The sequence below is a fragment of the Piliocolobus tephrosceles genome, chromosome 2, assembly GCF_002776525.5.
Source record: "Piliocolobus tephrosceles isolate RC106 chromosome 2, ASM277652v3, whole genome shotgun sequence".
NCBI lineage: Eukaryota > Metazoa > Chordata > Mammalia > Primates > Cercopithecidae > Piliocolobus > Piliocolobus tephrosceles.
Genome location: NC_045435.1, coordinates 6,966,567 through 6,986,812, shown reverse-complemented (window position 1 = coordinate 6,986,812; position 20,246 = coordinate 6,966,567). Strand labels below are relative to the sequence as shown.

The 20,246-nt window shown below is 35.4% G+C and overlaps 2 protein-coding genes across 13 annotated transcripts in view; one reads left to right on the top strand and one right to left on the bottom strand.

The window, feature by feature from the left end:
• TFG (trafficking from ER to golgi regulator) overlaps window positions 1-13,360 on the top strand; it is a 39,441-nt gene extending 26,081 nt beyond the window's left edge. For 3 of the 4 annotated variants that reach the window (XM_023212178.1, XM_023212160.1, XM_023212169.1), the window contains 3 exons: window positions 899-1,039; window positions 9,192-9,290; window positions 12,549-13,360. In XM_023212178.1, coding sequence (XP_023067946.1) covers window positions 899-1,039; window positions 9,192-9,290; window positions 12,549-12,931 — 623 coding nt within the window. In that variant the 3' untranslated portion in view covers window positions 12,932-13,360. The remainder of the gene's footprint in view (window positions 1-898; window positions 1,040-9,191; window positions 9,291-12,548) is intronic. The other variant, XM_023212186.1, reaches the window with a different exon arrangement.
• A 190-nt stretch (window positions 13,361-13,550) lies between these two features.
• Window positions 13,551-20,246, bottom strand: part of ABI3BP (ABI family member 3 binding protein) — a 251,566-nt gene continuing 244,870 nt past the window's right edge. For 8 of the 9 annotated variants that reach the window (XM_031935108.1, XM_031935102.1, XM_031935104.1 and 5 more), the window contains 5 exons: window positions 18,942-19,021; window positions 18,164-18,193; window positions 17,134-17,295; window positions 15,912-16,034; window positions 13,551-14,953 (listed from right to left, as the gene is read on the bottom strand). In XM_031935108.1, the coding sequence (XP_031790968.1) occupies window positions 14,838-14,953; window positions 15,912-16,034; window positions 17,134-17,295; window positions 18,164-18,193; window positions 18,942-19,021 (511 nt within the window). In that variant the 3' untranslated portion in view covers window positions 13,551-14,837. The remainder of the gene's footprint in view (window positions 14,954-15,911; window positions 16,035-17,133; window positions 17,296-18,163; window positions 18,194-18,941; window positions 19,022-20,246) is intronic. The other variant, XM_031935109.1, reaches the window with a different exon arrangement.

The following is a 20,246-nucleotide window of genomic DNA, read 5'->3' as shown; positions in this document are numbered from 1 at the left end:
GTCCTCAGAATCTGTTTTTTGACTGTCACAGCTTTGGAACTGTAGTATATTCTGTCCATTCATTTCTGTGTTCATTATTTTGGAAGAATTACAGTGTCTCCATATGTAAGTTAGAGTGCTAGGCCTTGTGAGGCAGACAAAAACAGTCAACGGTAAGGAGCCCGGCCAAAAGACTGCAGAGGCTTTAAGAGTGAAAGGGGGAGCTGTTCAGAAATGCAAAGTAGAAGTCAGTATGGGTTAGTAAAAGTAAACTAGAAAGAAGTTCACTAGTGGAAAAAGTATTCATGAGTCAAGAAGGCTTACTAGAAGTGTGGAATTATAATTGGATTTTAAATAATGTCATATTTAATTATGTGAATGTTATATTTAAATATATGGGGTATAGTGGAGAGAACAGTGATAAATAGAGGTCAAAAAATATTAGATATGTTAGGGGAGTTGGGAACAGTTAGTTTAGCTGAAAGGGAGATGTGCGAGAAGAGAAATTGTGAGAAATAATGTTTGGACCCTTAATGCCAAACTAGGGGGTTGAACTTAATTTATGGGCAGTGAAGACCCCTGGAAGAATGAAGTGATAATTTTGGTTGATATGCAGAATACATTGCTTGGAGTAGGATATTGGCATTGCAGACATGAGTTTTTTTTGCCGGAAGAGGTTAAGACTCAGGAATATAGTATTTTACACTTTATAAGGAAGGACTTCCAGTTGTAGCTTTGGATTAAGAGACTGGAACAAAGGAAGAAATAAAGTACATACATTTAATGTAAAAAGCCATATATGTGGTTATATACTTATTCTATAGTACTTTTAGTATCTTTTAACCAAATTTATTCCTTGAGCTTACTGGGGGAAGGCCATGTATTGGATACTAAACTGACTTGTTTTTTGACTATTCAGGGCCACCCAGTGCTCCTGCAGAAGATCGTTCAGGAACACCCGACAGCATTGCTTCCTCCTCCTCAGCAGCTCACCCACCAGGAGTTCAGCCGCAGCAACCACCGTACACGGGAGCTCAGACACAAGCAGGTCAGATTGAAGGTAAAATAGAGTTTAGAACACATATTTGGGAAAGTACATGTGAAGTGTTTATTGCAGCATTGTTGTAAACACTTCATGTATTTAGTCATGCCTTAAACGCAGGAAAAATTTTGATGTGCTGACAGATTTGATGTTAAAAAAACCAAATAGAACAATTTGTCAGGTTTGTTTCCAATTAATGGAATGAAAAAAATACCTTAAAAAAGTGTTTCTATGAATATAGATAGAGCGAAAGACCAGTCATTAGTCAGTGGTGACCCTCGGGGAGGGTAGTGAAGTTCAGACTGGTGATTTCACACTTTATTTTGTGTTATGCTTACATGCTGTTTTATCTGCCTCCTTTCTTCAGCATCCGTGCATGATTTTTCTAATTTAAAAAGATTTCTAAGTACAGGTAAAGGATAACTTCAGTTGTAGTGGATTTTTTGGGTAAGATTAGTAGCCTTTTATAATTTTGTGAATTTAGCAATATGTCTTTAATGGAAAAAAAGCAGTGTATTTTAAGTCAGACTTTTTCTTCTGAAATAATCCATCCTTGGATATGCAATTTAGTCTCTCTGGGTTTTGATGTTCTTTCACTGTAAAATGTGAAAATTGGACTAAACACAGTGGTTTCAAAAGAATGTCTTTAGTTCTGAATGAAATATAACTTGAAAGCTCTGTATTTAAAATAGGGGATTGAAGGGCAACAGACTTCAGACAGCAGGCACTAAGGTGCCTCGTTGAAAACCTTGGAGTTCTGCAGAACGGGACTAAGTATTTACTAATCTCTAGGGTGCCTTCCAGATTAAATGTGGTTTTTGTGTTGCCTGGGCGGGTTGGGACCTTTAAAACCACATTCCACTTCAGAACAAACACCAGGTGGCGCTCTAACTATTTGTTTAATGGGTCAGATGGTGGTATAATGTATTTCCAGCACCCGAAGCAAGTGATCAAAGTTATTAATCACATTAAAACAAAAACAAAACATAGGCTAAAATGAACTGACCACTTTTGGAATAGAATCCTATCATCCTGTGGTGATATTTTCAGAGTTACCTGGCTAGGTGTGGTGGCTCACGCCTATAATCCCAGCGCTTTGGGAGGCTGAGCCAGGAGGATCACTTGAGCCCAGGAGTTTGTGACTAAGCTGGGTGACATAGTGAGACCCTGTCCCTATAAATAAAACGATTTTAAAAAGTTAGCCATGCGCTATGGCATGTGCCTGTAGTTCCAGCTACTTGGGAAGCTGAAGTGGAAGGATTGTTTGCATTGTTGAATTGAAGCAGTCTGGGCTGCAGTGAGCTGTGATCACTCCACTGCACTCCAGCCTGGGCAACAGAATGAGACCCTGTCTCAAAAACAAAGCCAAAAAAAAAAAAAAAACTCCACAGAGTTGTCTGTTGGATGAACACCAGTCATTATGGACTAGCAGGTGACATTTTACTGATGAATCAGTGGTTTGTGAAGAATTTCTTATTAAGCCTTTTCTCAGTCAACTTTAGTTAACTCCTCCTTGCACCAGAATGCTACTGCCAAAACTAGAACAAACTAGAACTAAAGCAGATGTGGGCTGAAATAGACAAAAGCAGTGTATAGGTATGATGAGAGTTTAATGCCTACATCAAGTGAACTAAAGATTTGTTTTTAAATAAATCCCATTTTAAGCAGTGTATACTGTGTACTGTGTAAGCAGTGTATAATGTATACTATGATACATTGACAGTTGGAAGGATCATTGTATCAAATAATGTTTGCTGTTTATGTATAAATAAATGGGAATTAAGGCTTTACTAGCAATATCTAAACATACTATGAAGTGTTTGTTTTAATTGAGCATTTTCAAATAAGTAAAATTTTAAAAATGTGGAAGGACATACAGTGAAAATTCTCTCTCCCACCTCTGTCCACAGCAACCAAATTCCTTTTTCCAGAGATAGCAGATTAACACTGTTTATATGCATTTAATTCTTTTAAGTAATATTGTATGCCTTGCTACAATTAACTGTTAGCTTACATTAAAACATACAGTATGAAAATTTTGCAATTAATACGTGACATCATTTAAACTATTAATAACTGATCTAATTCTAGATCAGTGCTGTCCAAAAGAATTATGGTAGAAGCCACATGTAATTTTTCTATTTAGCTTCCATAGAAAAATGTTTAAGAAAAGGTAAAATTTTATTTAACCTAATGTATCCAACGTGTAATCACTATTAAAAAGTTAATTTTTTTGGTACTGTGTATTGGAAATCTGGGATTTGACACTGATTCGGAACACTTCAAACAACAAACAATATATCACAATTCAGACAAGCCACATTTCAGGTGCTCAGTAGCCAGCCACATGTGGCTAGTGACTATTTTAAGAGCACAGCTTTAGATAAATATATTCATTATTTATAGATTCCCAGCATTAATTATAGGTTACCTTAATAAATACTTTTTGATGTATAATGAGTCTGACATTGCCAGTTATTTAGATCAACTACTGGTTATAATTTGAGCAGAATTACCAACATAAAATGTATTACTTATAATTTATTAACATAGCAATCTCTTACAATGTGTAATAGTCCAAACTAAAATTAAGAATCCTGAGTTGTTACTTAACTCCCATAAAAGGGACCTTGGAACTGTGAATTTTATTCCAAATAAATATAGTCTTAATATGTTGTTCAGTTAAAAGGATCAACAAGATATTGAACATCATTAAAAAAACCAAAAGGGATAATGTTACCCTTCTTCATATAAAGCCAGTGCCTGTTACTGGAAGACTGTGTGATGTTGCCAGAAATGTAACTGGTGAGAAGAACGCTAAAAATCATCAGAGACCAGGAGACATTGCTGTTTGACAAACTGAAAAAATGAAAAAGCATATAATTAAAATCCGTAAAATCATATGCCAATATAATGAAAAGCATATGCCAAAATCATATGCCAGTATGCCAATATAAGGAAAAGCTGAGTAGACTTTATGTAAATATTGAAACATACATAGAATAATCAACTCTTCATGTAGTCACGTGGCTTCAATATTTACCAGTATTTTGGCATTATTTTTTCATCATTTTTCCCCACTGCACCACTTTTAATTTGCTGGAGTAGTTTAAATCAAATTATGAACAGCTTATTATACTCAGCTATTTCAGTATGTATGTCTAACTGATAATCTTCTTTTTAATATAACCACCATGCTGTTATTTAACAGTGATTCTTTTTTATTTTTAATTGAGACACGGTGTCGCTCTGTTGCCCAGGTTGGAGTGCACAGGCTTGATTATAGCTCACTGCAACTTCAACAGTGATTCTTAATGTCGACATGTACTAGTCTATATTTGAATTTCCCTAATTGTTTCAAGAAAATTGACTTGTTCAAATTAGGGGCCTAACAAGGTTCACACTTTGCATTTGTTAATGTGTATTGAGTCGTTTTTTCTAACAGCTATCCCTTACATGTTTCCAAAGTCAAAACTATGTGTATTATGTATTACTGTGTAACTATTATCCCAAAACGTAGATGCTTAGACAACAAAAGTTTATTATCTCATACAGTTTTAGACAGATACCCGGGAATGGTTTAGCTGGGTGATTTTGGCTCAGCATCTCTCATGAGGTTGCAATTAAAAATGGCTACTGGAGTTATAGTCACCTGAAGCTTAACCAGAGCTGGAGGATTCAATTCTTTACCATTTGGACTTCTCCATAGGGCTGCTTGGGTGACCTCATGCCATGACAGCTTCACCAGAATGAGCAATCGGAAGAGAGTGAGGTAGAAGATACCTGTCTTTTATAGCCTGTCCTCAGAAATGTCACTATCATTTCTGCAATATTCTCTTGGTATACAGGTCAGCCCTATTCAGTGGGTGAGGGACTACACAAGGGAACAGATACTCATGTGCTTGTTGCTTATTCTTTGGTCATTTTTGTATTGTGGAGTTAAATCTTTCTAATTTCTAAGAATGTAAATGATACCAACCCATTGTCATGAATGCTATTCATGTGCAGAAGCCCGTGAGGGTCATGATAGAGGTTGGCTATTCTGTGTAATAAATAATTCCCAGAAGTCTTACCATTACTCTTTGCTTTATCCTGTTGTCTTTTACCCCTTAATTTTTTTTTATTACTTTTTACTTTGGCATTGATTCTTTTTGAAAATATACACAAAACATAGCTTATATATAGTCGTGCAGTGTATAACAACATTTCAGTCAACAGTGGACTGCATATATGATGGTGGTTTCATAAGATGGTAATGGAGCGGAAAAGTTTCTGTTGCCTAGTGATGTGTAGCCATCACAGTGTAGCACACAGTATTACTTAGGTGTTTATGGTGATTCTGGTGTATACAGGCTTACTGCCAGTCATATAAAAGTGTAGCTCACATAATTATGGGTAGTACCTAATACTTGATCCTAATACGTGATAATGATAATAGGTGACTCTCTTACTCGTTTGTGTATTTACTATACTATATTTTTATATCATTAGGGTGTACTCCTACTTAATTGAAAAAACAAAGCTGTAGAACCAGGCCCAGATAGGTCCTTTAGAAGGTATTCGGGAAGAAGGCATTGTTATCATAGGAGGTGACGGCTCCATGGATGTTCTTGACCCTGAAGACCTTCCAGTGGGACAGGATATGGAGGTGGAAAATAGTGATATCAATGATCCTGATGCTGTATAGGCCTAGGCTAATGTGTATGTTTGTGTCATAATTTTTTTCTAAATGTTTAAAAAAGTAAAAATTTAAAATTAAGAGAATAGAAAAAAGCTTTTAGAATAAGGATATAAAGGATAAATATGTTTGTATAGTGGCACAATGTATTTTAAGTTAAAGTGTTAAAAAAAGAGTTAAGAAGTTTAAAAAAGTAAAAAGATTACGGTAAGCTAAGATTAATTTATTGAAGAAATGGAATTTTAAAAAATAAATGTAGTATAGCCTAAGTGTGTAGTGTTTGTAAATCTTCAGTAGTGCACAGTAATGTTCTGGGCCTTCACATTCACTCAACACAAGTACCTCACTCGGAGCAACTTTTAATCCTATAAGCTCCAGTCGTGGTAAGTGCCCTAGACGGTTATACCATTTTTTATCTCTTTTGCCGTATTTTCGCTGTACCTTTTTTATGTTTTGATATGTTTAGATACACAAATAATTACCATGTGTTAGAATTGCCTAAGTATTCAGTAAGGAACATGCTGTACAGGTTTGTAGTCTGCTATGTACCATATAGCCTAGCTATGTAGTAGGCTATATATGTCTAGGTTTGTGTAAGTATGCTATATGATGTTTGTGCAGTGGCACAATTTTCAGAACCTACTCTTGTCATTAAGCAATGCATGACCGTATTTTTTATTCCTCAAAACATTGCTTACTATAAACAGTGTCTGCATTTTGCTTTCTTCATATGTCCTGTAGATCTCTCAAGTATGTGAAGAAGTTAATCCTTTTTCTTTTTTTAAACAATTAAACACACTTCTTAAATTAATTTTCAGAATACTGTGACAGTCCCATTTGGACTTGAATGAGGTGGGTTTAAAGTAAGTACCGTAAATCCTCACTTAACATTGTTGATAGGTTCTTGGAAACTGTAACTTTAAGTGAGACGATGTATGAGGAAATCAGTTCTACCATAGGTTAATTGATATGAGTAAGTTGAGTTCCTACAGCATATTTTTTATCACAAAAATACCCCCAGACTTCTAGGTAAAGACTAAAAACAAATGTGAGTTATAGATACATTGAAGAAAGATTAATAAAAACAAATAAGATAATGATTTATGCGTTTATTCCAGTTCAGGGTTGTGGGTGGCTGAGAGCTATCCCAGCAGCTCAGTAGCAAAATGGGGACCAACCCTGACAGAATGCTGTTCTGTCGCAGGGTACACTTGCAACCACACACATACCGAGAGTCACTCGGACAGATCATTTAGACATGCTAAGTAACCCAACATACACATATTTGGGATGTGGGAGGAAATTGAAGTGCCCAGAGAAAACCCACACAGACTTGGGGAGAATGTGCAAACTCCACACAGAACAGTAACCCCGGCTGGGAATCTTTTTTTTTCCCTTCTCAGTGTTTTAATGAAACGATGTCGAACAAAAGATGTTATTTGAGGATCTGCTATAAAAGGAATATTGTGTAGAGATATAATAAACCTCTGAAATTTTTAACTCTAGGGATGCTTTTCAAAATCAATTTATAGCAGTTTATGAAAACATGCCAAAAAAAAAAAAAAGCTTTATGAAGTGTTGTACCCTATACATTTTTAGTGAGGGGAATAACTACGTTTTTGACCAGGAGTTCCTTACTCATTGATGACCACAGTCTACTACTATATGGAGCCTTAATCTCAGCCTTTGTTGTTGATGCCCAAGTTAATATTTATATTATTTTGTTCATGGGATAATATATGCAAAACGACTTTATAAACTAAAGCTTTGGAGTTATGCCTGAGTTCCAGTGATGGTTCTTAGCTCTTGATGTTTCTGTTCTTAGCTATTGACCGCAGGTAAGTTGCTTAATTTTTCTGTATCTGAGATAGGGAGTACTAATTTGGTTGAATTTTTAAAAATATATTTATTGCCTGTTTGCTTATTTTTTTTATTGTGGAGTTAAGCCTTCTAATTTTGAAGAATTAGAGTTCATTGTTGTGTGCTATACATATTTATTCCCCTTCTGTACCTGCTTGCCTTTTTATTTTAGATTCTGATCACTTCTATTCCAGAAGTTAGTTATGAAGTACAATCCAGGATTAAGGTGGTATCTAAATTTGGTTAATTTCTATGCTACCTTTTATGCTGTTAGTCTAAATCAATAAGAAAGGATTTAAGAAACTTTTGCGAGGATTTCTTTTTTTTTTTTTTTCTTGTCATATTTGGGAATAGGTTAAATAGCTTAAAATAGTTGAGCTGATTTTTATTTTTATTCTGTTTTTATTATAAAGAAACATTTGCTAGTAAATAAGCTGGATATAAACATAATTGTATCTCCTTTAGTGCTACCCAGTGGGCAGCACTTAGACACGTTTAGGGCTGAGCAGCTAGTATAATAGAGTGGGCTCCATCTCGTTTTCTAAGCCTGTGAGTCCTAGCTGCCTACTGCAGCTCATTTGAGTGGCAGTTGATATAATGCCGTTTTTTTTTTCCCCTCCACTTCTGCAGTAAGTATCTGGTTTGCTCATAGTCTTTTGATTAATAGGTAGTATGAATGTTTTTCAAAGGAGTCAGCCAACATGTGATTATTTTAAAGATTTAAATACTAGATAGATATTAAAATGCAAGGTTATTGCTACCAGATATTACATCTAGTTAAATCAACCATTGTGAAATAATTGAGAAGTAGAGATAATAAAGACATAAACCAATAAATCTTTGCTTGAAAATCACAGGTATGGGTATAGATTGTGAGGACAGAAAAATAAAAAGTAAAAAGAAAATCATGAGTGTCTAAAAGGTTTCTTCATAGGAACAGTGATTGTTGACCTTAAATAGGACAAATAGGACTCCCACGTTCAAGAACACATCACCAGTGTTAAAAAGGTCTGCTGTTATTAAATAGTGCAATGAAGAACCATTTAGGCTTTATTAGAGTCCACATTATTGGCTAAAGATGTTGGATATTCATAGAAAGTCAAACTTGACAGATTTCAGAAGTGTCTTGCAGCTCTGGAACAAAAGATGTCATGTAGTTCCTTGCTACCAAAGAGTTTGTTCATATGGTAATAGAGGTCCAAACCTTACAGGGCAAATACAGTGCTTTAGCAAGGACTCAGGTGATAGTGATGGTATTTGTCCCTTTTCTCATTTTTATTTACTGATTTTCAACTCACTTGGCTTTTAATGAACATTAGCGTTACTTATCTGTTGGCAGCTGGGTTAGAAAACATTTGTTTTTCTAGACTTTATGAAATGGTAGCACGGGTGTTGCACTTAATGTTTGTTGCCAGTTAGTTCTCTGCAGTTAATCCACAGCAGAGAAATCACACTTCTAAAATGGTTCATTCTCTTCATAGACATTTAAAGGTGAACAAATACTTTCTTGTATATTGTTACTCTGTTTGGATGGAGAGAGAATGTATATGTATCTTAAAAATATTTCTCTTTGCCACATTAAACATGCCTTGTTTTCTTGTGTGTGTGTGGGTGTGTGTTTTTCTTTTTCAGGTCAGATGTACCAACAGTACCAGCAACAGGCCGGCTATGGTGCGCAGCAGCCGCAGGCTCCACCTCAGCAGCCTCAACAGTATGGTATTCAGTATTCAGGTGAGCAGGTGTTGAAAGGGAGTTGGCTCATGGCTTTTTGTTTCTGTACTCATTAAACTTTAAGCTCTTCTTAATTCCTTGATTTGTAGTATATTGACATAATAGGTATTACGTTTTTATTTAGGGGAAACAACATTTGTTTTATTTATTTAAAAATATTTTATGTTAGTATCTATTGTAAATCAACATTTCAGTTTTCTGGTGGGCAAATAAAACAGTAGATGATTCTGCAGTAACTTGTAGTATAAAAATTTTTTAATACTAAGCTGTCTCTTACTAACATGATCAGTTTATCTCTTAGGCAACTTAGTGCAAGCTTTCCCCCTCCCCTCCACCCCTCCATTTATATGTAACACATAATTCCAGTGTACTCTTAGTACCTGTAGAAATATGAACAGTTTATTCATACATGGAAAGGTGATCTTATTTAAGAGCTAAATTAAGCTACTTAGATTTTAAAATCTCTTGCAAGTATATAGGAATACCAGAAAGAGGCCATACAAATAAAATCGTATAAAATGTAATTCAGGCAACTAAGAACATTGTTTAGTTGTTTTAAATAAGCATCCTATTTTATTTCTGTTTTACCATCTGTCCGCTGAAGATTATATGTAGCTAAGTATGATAAATATTATTAATGTAACTTTGGCTATAATTCCAGTATTTGTTACATTTATGTCAGAGAGAGAGTTTGTGTCCAATGCTTGTTTCACAGCCAAAGATCAAAGTATCACAATTTCAACTGTAATTAAAAATAATTTATGCAAGTTGAATCTTGTCTAAATTCTATTTTATGGAGTTTTGTGGTATCAGCTAGAGCAGGAGTCAGTAAAGTATAGCCCACAGGCCAAATCTGGACTATTGCCTGTTTTTTTTGAATAAAGTTTTATTAGAACACACTTCTACTTTTATTTTTATATTCTCTACTGCTGCTTGGTCACTAGAATGGCAGAATTGAGTAGTGGCAACAGAAGACCATGTGACCCACAAAGCCTAAAATATTTACTGTCTGGCTCTTTACAGAAAAGTTTGCTGACTCCTGACCTAGACCGTACCATTCTGTCATTAATTAAAGTTTGAAATATTTTAGCACAAATAATTTTATTTAGATCTTATTTGCTGTGGAGTGACTTAACCTGTAGCTACTTGTTTTTAATTGTATGAAATATATAGAACTTAAGTTTGGAATATATCAGGAGGAAGGTTATTTTTAGGATGCAGTTCTTTTAAAAAAAAATCAGTGTTACAAATGATGTGATTTATAGAAAGAATAGCAGAACTGAAGAGATTTAGTTGTCATTTAATTTCAGCCCTCACTGTGCTTTAGAATCACCTGGGGGTGGCTTTGTGTAGGGGCTGCATTCCCAGAGATTTTTGAATTTCATTTGATTGGGTGTGGGACTCAGGCTTTTGCATTTTATAAATGAGGCAACTAGTTTTCAAAGAGATTGTGACTTGTCAAAGCACATATAGCCATTCAGTGGAGGGAGCTAGACCAGTTCAGTATTTCCCTGTATCATTCTGCGTTCTACAACCTAGACTGGAGTTGGTAGACTTCTTCCATAAAAGGCTAGATGTCCTGTGTATTCAAAAAAAACCCCACATAATTTCCATATGTCCATTTTTTGCTATTTCTGATGTCCTTCACCTAAAGTTACTTATTATTTTGGAGGAATGGAAGGGAGACTACACACACACATGCGCGCGCACACACACACACAGTGATAGAAGCATTGCCACATTATGTTTAAGAGACTGGTGGGCTGCTAATGAAATCTTCGGCCTGTAGGGTTATTCCCTCCCCTAAGCAATAATTAAGGATCAGATTACTTCCAGGCCCAGTTAAAAAAACAATTTAGATTTCGGGTGCCAGGATGAAAAGGCACTTTTCTTTTTTCTCACAGTCTTAAAATGAATAGGCATTTTCAGTATAAAGCTGAATCCATCTGTTTCTCCAAAACCTTATAGTGAAAATGTAAGTTTTATGTAGAGGATAGGAGAAATTGTATGACATTCAGAATTTTTTATGAATTGGTTTTAGGTCAGTGTTCAGATGCTACCGTGAGTTAAATGGGTTAAAGATACTTGATTTACTTATTAAGAACTAAGGTTGCTCTTATTTAGTCAGAGTCTTCACTCTGAGTAAAATTTAGTTTTTTCGAATTATGATCTTTGTATTTCTGATCCTACTAGTCTATTAACTTGAATTTGATTGAGAGATATGGAAATAGTCAACTAAATACTCTGCTTGGAGACTAAGAGGTGGTGGTGGTAACATTGGACCATCTTTGACACTGTTGGTTTGCCAGTTGCCCTCTGACCTTTTCCAGTTTTGTTCATGGACTATGTCATAAAGGTTTCTTTCATGAGTAAATTTTGAACCCAGGTTCAAGGTGAGTTCAGAATATACTCAAATTCATTCAATCCTTTTTTTTTTTAATGCAGGGTTGTACATATTTTAATAATTTTCTTATGTATCTGGTATTTAATGCTGACAGGATTCCAGTCAATGGAGAGGTTTCATTGCAAGTAGCTGCAGGTGTGTTTCATGGTAGAGATAAAAGTTTTCAGTGAAGCCGACTTTCGTTGTAAAAAAAATTACATCCTAGTAAATAATGAATATAGATGTTGCTTTTTATGGGGCAATATGGTATGCTTTTTATGTGTTATGCTGTACTGCTAAGTCAAAATTTTGAGTCGTAAAGGCAAAAAGCATCAGATACCAATCTAAAAGAAATGAAAGATTTTAAAGATTGTGAAAATGGTACTTTGTATTTATTCTTAATGGCTTAGTTTTTATAGAGTGAGCAAAATTTAAAGCACCTAATTAGTATAATAAGATGTATTTATAGTATTATTTCATATAAAAATGTTCATTCTCCACAATGTGTTTTTATTTGATACTGTTAAGTAGGTCTCCCCTGAAAACCTGGTTAATGACTGTTTAGCCTTCCCATGTTTGGTCTTCCTAGAAAGTATAATAATTCTTTTATCATTTGAGCATCTGTTCTAGGAATTATGCTATGGCAGGAATTTGCTCTCAGGGATTATGTCTCAGAGGGTTTAAAAAATTGTAGAGAATGCCTCTTTGATAACTACTTGGTCTTGAAATATTATGTGATGGAATCTACCACTCTGCTTGTTACATACATATTTATTAAATTTCTCACCATTTTTGGTCCACCTAACAGTAAGACTAATTCTTTGGAAAAGTTTTACTAAAAGATAAGATACATGTTATTTATTTTGCCTTTTCAGCAAGCTATAGTCAGCAGACTGGACCCCAACAACCTCAGCAGTTCCAGGGATATGGCCAGCAACCAACTTCCCAGGCACCAGCTCCTGCCTTTTCTGGTCAGCCTCAACAACTGCCTGCTCAGCCGCCACAGCAGTACCAGGCGAGCAATTATCCTGCACAAACTTACACTGCCCAAACTTCTCAGCCTACTAATTATACTGTGGCTCCTGCCTCTCAACCTGGAATGGCTCCAAGCCAACCTGGGGCCTATCAGCCAAGACCAGGTTTTACTTCACTTCCTGGAAGTACCATGACCCCTCCTCCAAGTGGGCCTAATCCTTATGCACGTAACCGTCCTCCCTTTGGTCAGGGCTATACCCAACCTGGACCTGGTTATCGATAAGGAGGCTCATCTACACCAGTTAATGTAGCTGCTAGCTATTGGCCTCCCAAAAGACTCCAGTACTATTTTAATTTTTATTGAAGTTCAGAAATTTAAAAAGCAGAGCATTTTTTATGATATCATTGTTGCTGTTAATTGAAAGTATAATTTGCTGGAACACAAAGACCAAAATGAAAGTTTTTTCCTTCCTGCTTAAAAATGTAGCAGCTTCTTAGTTACTTTGGAACACTACTCTTACGTGTATAAAGTGATTGACTTTCTAGCTTCCTTTGTCCAGAGGATATTAAAATGCTAGGGTGAGGTTTAGCCATCTTACTTGCCTTTTTACTATTAACATGATGTACTAAAGTAGAGCCCTTGGAGAATACAACAAGATATTATGTATAAAATGTAACACTGATAGGTTAATAAAGATGATTGAATCCATTAGTGGTCTTGAAATTTAATTTAGTCATTAACATTATGTGAAAAAACAATTTTTCAGAAGTCCTTATTGGTGTTTGGTCTTAAAATGAAGTATAAACATTTTAACATTTTAACTTACAGATTTCCATTCAGCGAAAACAGTGCCATTTGGTTTTTGTCCTTCCTTTGAAAAAAAAATGCATTGGTAATTGTTGGTTTAAAATGAACTTTATTACTTCATAGGATGAAAGGTTAATGTGGACAAAAACAATAGATATGATGGGGGTTTGGTAGAGCCTGGATAACTTTGTGATTTTCCTTCTGAGATAAAAGGTATAGTTAACATACTGATGAACTATTCAGAAATTAAAAAAAAACTCAATCTTTTAAAAAAAATTACATCTCTTTATTGCAGAATTTATACTTACGTGAAAAATACAAAATGTAGCATTGATAAGATGGAAGCATGTTGAAAGGTAAGTAAGTAAGTACAGGGAAAGGTCCTTTCAGAATGACTGCAGCAGTGCAGCAAGGATTCCCATTCCCCGCCTAAAGGAAAATACCTTTTTAATAGAAATGAGTCAGATTTTTATTACAGATTGAATTAAACAGTTACAAAGACATTCTCTGATACATTCATTCATAGAGGTCTTAACGTATAAATACATAGTAAATATCCTATAAAATGGTAGGCGATCTCATCGTGCATTATTTTTGTGCTCAGACTTCACATTCAGTCTGTACATACAGCTTAATTAGAATCATAAAAACAGTATGAAGACAATTGCATAAAGGGATAGTTTGACAAAGCATATTCAGATATTGTAACATTTATGGTGGGTAAAAATGTATCTTTTGAAACAATATATCAGACTCCGTTTTTAGCTGAAATTTACTGATTCAGTCTTTTTAAGAATTTGTGGATGTTTAAAGGAAATGTATATTAGCATGAATGTGTAACTATTAAACTCCTCCACAAAGCTATTCAGCTGTTGCTAAAAAATTGAAGTTTAAATATAAATGTGAAAATTCGGACCTTTTTTCCCCAGATATATATGCTGAAGATAATTTGATCCAATAAGTTAAACTAAGTAGAGATTTATGGAATTAACTTGTCAATAGGAAGAGTACACATCAATAAAAGTAAATATTTTAAAAAAGTATATACCTTTTTTGATGTTAATTTTGTTATAAAAGTATCTCAAAACATCATTACAACAGTGTGATAAATAATATACAAACGATCTCTTAAAATACCAAGAATAGGGAGCCAGCTTCCCCAAAAATGTTATTCTGTTAACATCAATATCTTGCTTTCTTAAAATGACTTTGTAAAACCTGATAAATACTCTCAGCAATCTTTTCTAATAATAAACATCTAGTATTGCTATTAGATTGTAGACTTTTATACATAGTAAACAAAATAGCTTTGAATGAATGTGACATAGTATTTTCAATGCTTTTGTTTGCCATGATGAAACAGAAGGTAACTTTGCAGCATCTACCATTTTCCAGGAATTGTAGTCCCACATTCGTACCACTGAACATAATTGATTTGGGTGTGACCACCTATTTCTCCAAACTGGACAGGTTCCTGGCGAACTGCTCTGAAATAACCTGAGAGAGAAAATAGTTTCATTTTAATAGCTGCTGTATTGTATTTTTGCCCTCATAGCTTATAGATTGAAGGATGTCGTTGAATAGCTGAAGGCTAATCTTAGTGAAGCGAGGTAATTTAGAAAACAGAGCAAGAAGCTCTGGTGTTTTTTCCTGAGGTGTAGTCATGGTTGGCAAAATGGGCACCTGAGAAATTGTTGACATTTGCCATGTCAGGTTAGGAGGGATGGTTGGTAGGGACAGTTTCACTGCCCATTAAGTGTGTTCACAGAACTTAGTAGGTCATCTTTTAGTATTGTTGGTATTTTTAAGTGCCCGTGAACAAAATGTGTTACTGAAAAATGGAATCAAATAGTTTATTTAGAGAACCTCCAGGTGATTCCGGACTAATAGGAACAATTAATTTACCCTCTTCTGCACTGCTTAGACAAGGATTAATTTTAAGTCTCATTCAGTCCTCATTACACAGCTTGGTGCCAATGGGTCTTTAGCAATTTACAGAGGTTATTCATTTCCCACAGAATTATTCTATTTTAATTATATTTATACAGTTACTTGCAAGTTAAGTACAATTTTTTCCATTTACGGTAGCAGTAGTTAAAATTTTTTTTTTTTTTCTTAAGGAAATAATAATGCAAGTGCACTCAGTATGACAAAACCCGTAACACTAATACATGAATGATTTAAGTTTGGGAAACTGCTTTTTTGTAGCTGTTTGTGCAAGTTTAGATTTTCTTGAAGTAGAATGCATTTATATTATGTCCGTCTAATTTCCCTTGGCTCCAAGTTTTCTAAGCTGAGAAACTTATATTGAAGTCTTCATTTTTTCCTAGATATGTGATATGTGGAGCAGCAGTACTATAGAATTCTTCTTAAATTGATTGCTTTCCTCAGCTTGTTTTATTTCTGGGTTAATCTGTAAAACTCTGTTGCTTATGAGGAGGATCAGAAAACATACCTTCTTTGATTGGTAACTGGTCAGAAGTGAGTTGCTGCCCGGTGCGTCCATCTAAAAATGAATCCACAAACTGGCAGTGATCTTCTCCATGACCCCTCTGATCACCTATGTTATAAAATTTTCCTGAAGAACCAGAAATTAAAAGGATAAAGTGTTACTTTCTTACTTTGAAATGTGACAATTCTGAAATCATCATTACTGTTTTTGTACTTTCTCCCTTCATTCTCTATTACTCTAGTTCAAACCAACAATGTCTCTTGCCTACCTGTATTCTTCCTCCCCTCCCCTTATCAGAGATTAGTGATCTTTTAAAAATGCATGTCAGATAATGTTCTCTCCATAAATTTCTCCAGCAGTCTCCCATTATACTCAGAATAAAATCCAAAGTTCTTACCTGATTTCAAAGCTCCACATGATTTCACACCTGCCTGCCCCTCCACTTACTAAGTCTGGGCCATACTGGTGGAACTGGCCAGGTGTATTCTGCCTTAGGCCTTTGACCTCTTTCCTCTAGACCTTTGTGTGGTTAGTTCCTTCCCAGTTTTCTCCTTAGCTAGTGCTAACTTGTTAGGCCTTCACCTTTTTGAAAATTGTTCTTTACCTCTATGAAATGTTTACTTACTTATGTATTGTCTATCTCTCCTTACTAAGGAAAGGAAGGAGAGGTAAGCTATAGGAAAGTAGGAAATACCTTTTATGCTGCTTTGTGTTCAGCACCTAGAAGAGTTGAATCACTGAAAAAATACCTACTTTTTTATGTTAGGGCCAGCCTTATTCATTAAACATTTTTACTCTATGAATATAGAAAATTATAACCTATTGGGCATGGAGCAGGGGGTTGTAGCTCTTCTAGCATCTTGAAGATGTTATATTCGTTCCATGGTTATTGTTAGATTTAGTCACTTTATTGTCAATAGGCTTTTTATCCCTGGATGGTTGTAACAAAATGGAGTTTGACCATGGTTAGTGAATGTACATTCCAGTTTGCCATGATGGCACTGTTTTATAATTGCATTTTTATTATTTACCTTCTAATAGCATGTCTTAAATCCTTGTTTTCTCGGAATGATAACCATTTCTATAACATTTTGCTTAGAGGAAAACTTGTGTTTACAGCACCCATTAGTGCCTAAAACTCTTTAAGAAAAGATCAAGTTGTACAATGCTGCAAAACATTCCCATAAGTTAAGGGCTGAAAACAGCTGGTAGCCCTGCTGCTTACCTGTGAGGGAGTCACTCAAGTAAATCTTGTATCTGAGAGAGTTGCACAGCTGCACTCCTACAAATTTTTTATACCATGTCCTTTTGACATACTGTTTGCCCTTACACTCTGAGTAAGAGTCTGAATCAAAGGGTCTTTCCGTCCAGATGGCATCTCTTCCTGCTACATAAGGAAAACAGTTTGAGTTTAGTATCTGACTCTTAGGTCAGATACTTTAAGAAATCAGTTTGCAGAATTTGTCAACTTGCTGATACCTTTTTCCCCCCCATGCTAAATATTGGAGCCAAAAATATTAGAAGGATTTAAACAAGTAAACCCCAGAATAAGTTTCTGTCAATAGTTAAATCTGAGAGCAGTATGTTAAGGTATTTAGGTGTTGAATAGCCTCTGCAGAGCTAGATGTAGGCAGTGTCATTTAGGAGAAATTTAGGTTTCTTTTTTGTAGCATGTTATAAAATTTAGACAACTGCTTTAATATGACTTGTTATTAAAAGTGGAAATGAGGGTGTTATATTTTTTCTTTTTTTTTGAGACAGGATCTCACTCTGTTGCGCAAGCTAGATCATGGCTCACTGTAGCATTAACCCCCTGGGCTCAAGCGAACATCCCACCTCAGCCTCCCAAGTAGCTAGGACCACAGGTGTGCATCATCATGCCTAGCTAATTTTTTATTTGTAAATTTTTTGTAGAGAGGGAGTCTCACTATATTGCCAGGCTGGTCTCCAACTCCTGGGCTCAAGCAATTCTCCCACCTCAGCTTCTCAGAGTGCTGGGATTACACTGGCTATTTTATTAAATAATAATAAGCCTGGTGCATGAGTGAAAGCAAATTTCAAAATGTCCACCTTGTTCCCAGAACATCATGGGTCCTCAGTGTTGTACAATGTGTAGGTAAACGTTCACACCCGTTTGGTATTATAAGAAGACTAAGTGGAAAAACGCGAAATCATAATTCAGATTCTGCCATGCCTGGTCAGTTGAATAAGTTTAGAAAAGCATGTAGTTGTGTCTCATTGAGACAGGTACTTACCAGAAACTGGCTCACTCACTCTTGGGTCCGCTGAGGAGAGATAAATACAAAAGTCAGACCTTACTAGATAAAACCCCAACATTCCAGTGGCATGGCGAAGATGATGGGTGCTTACAGTTACAAAGTCTTATTTGCAAAGTGGTACTCTTTTGCTAAAGTTTGCTTTGTTTTGGAAATTGTTCTTGATTGAATAATCTGCCTGGTAGGTATTCAGCTGTATCTGTTACATGTAATTTGAGTAGTTAGGAACAGTTGTCGCTGTTCCAGCCTTCACTTGAATTTCAAAAGCTGCTGCTTTTAGTTTGATACAAAAACTTTATGGTAAAAGTCACCAAGATGCCATGAACTACAGTTGGTATAAAAATTATGCAAATATTAATGCTGTTTGTGCAGATGTATCTCATTAAGGAATTGGAACTTGTAAGGTCTAATTGGAAAATTTCACAGCTGTTATTAAAGTATCATGTGTTCCCTTTGTGGATGCACTCACGGGTATTTTGATTCTAGGCATACAGAGGAGGATTCATTCACTAGCTTTTTGGAAGGGTATAGATTATGCTTTTTAAATTAAACTGATGTGTCTTTAAGTGAGGAAAAACATAAATGGTGTTTCTCTAAGCCTTCATCAGTTTGCTTTTTCCCACAAATGAGTTTTTAGAAATTCAAGAAACAGTATTATGTAGTGTTTAGCTGGGTTTCAAACAAGCTTCCTATGCAAAACATTGCTCCACTGTGGCCCTTTTACATTGTTTTTGGGAATTACTGTTGATGTAATTACCTGATTCAGTACTGAATGCCACTGTGTTGCTGACCGGGCCTTCACCAAGCGGGTTTTTGGGTTTCACCTGGAATTCATAACTGTTGAGAAAATAAAAAAAACACTTGCAATACATTCTTGAGGGCTAGGAGGCAACATTCCCCTATTATACTGACATCCCTCCTGATTCTATTTTGAAATTACGACAGTGAATGGTAACATGTTCCAGAAGTAGGTTGAGGAAAGAAAAATGATTTCTTAGTTTTACTACCTGAACAGCTTGTCTAAGGTTTGAGTAAGCATTAATAAAAAAGATGGTTGTCTTTAAAAATCTCCAAATTCGTACAAATGACTTGCCAGGTTAATAGACATATAAAAAAGTGGTATATGGTAGACAAAGGCTAATTCCAGTAACAAGGAACCAGTTTCTTTAAGATGTCTCAGCTACTTCCTGGGGCCAAGAAGTGGCAAGATTCCATTTTATTTTCTGTTATACCAACCCTGAGTATAATCCTGGACTTAGGCCATCTTCCTCACCGTGGGGTTTGGACTACTTATGTCAGAATCACATCATAGGGTGACAGTGGTGAAAGTGTGTTAAACTGCAAATTTCTTGTCGTACTCTAGGTATTGAAGCAATTTTTGAGGAGATTCAGGTAAGAAGTTATAACTTCCCTAGGTGAGTCATGTGCCCAGTGATGTTTGAGAACTACTAGACTAAGCTATAATTAGTATATTTAACTGTGGACTAAACTATGGGAATAGATACACATAAGTGTTTCTTTGCAAGGACTCCTAGTTGTATTGCTGGAACTTGGGTCTTCTGTGGATCACAGGATGCTCTGATGTCTCCAGAAAAGAGGCATAGTAATGTTGCCTTATGAAGAGCAGGAACACAAACACAGACATTTCTCTCCCTCCATACTCCAAATTCATAATCGGCCAGTCCCTTAACCTTTTGTTAAACAAAACCCCAAACAACCCTAGGTCCCTTGGAATTATAAGTCGCTTTGATTGTATCCTTAAGAATTATTCATCAAATTATTGTGCAGTATTTAGCAATTTTTATTCATAAAATATGTAAGCAAAGCAAATCCTTTAAAGAAATGTAAACAATAAAGCAGTTTGCCATTTGCCTGAAATTAAGATTTCCTTTCAGCAGCAAGTGGACTTAGCAGTGAAAGAACATTGAATTCAAAAGTCAACCTGAGTCAGCTGATAATATTTTGAGAGTCTCAGATTTGCTTAAGGCTTTTGGGGGATAAATAATTTCCATCTTTGAGAAGTTTGTAATTAAATAAGAATGCAGAATGCATAGAAGATATT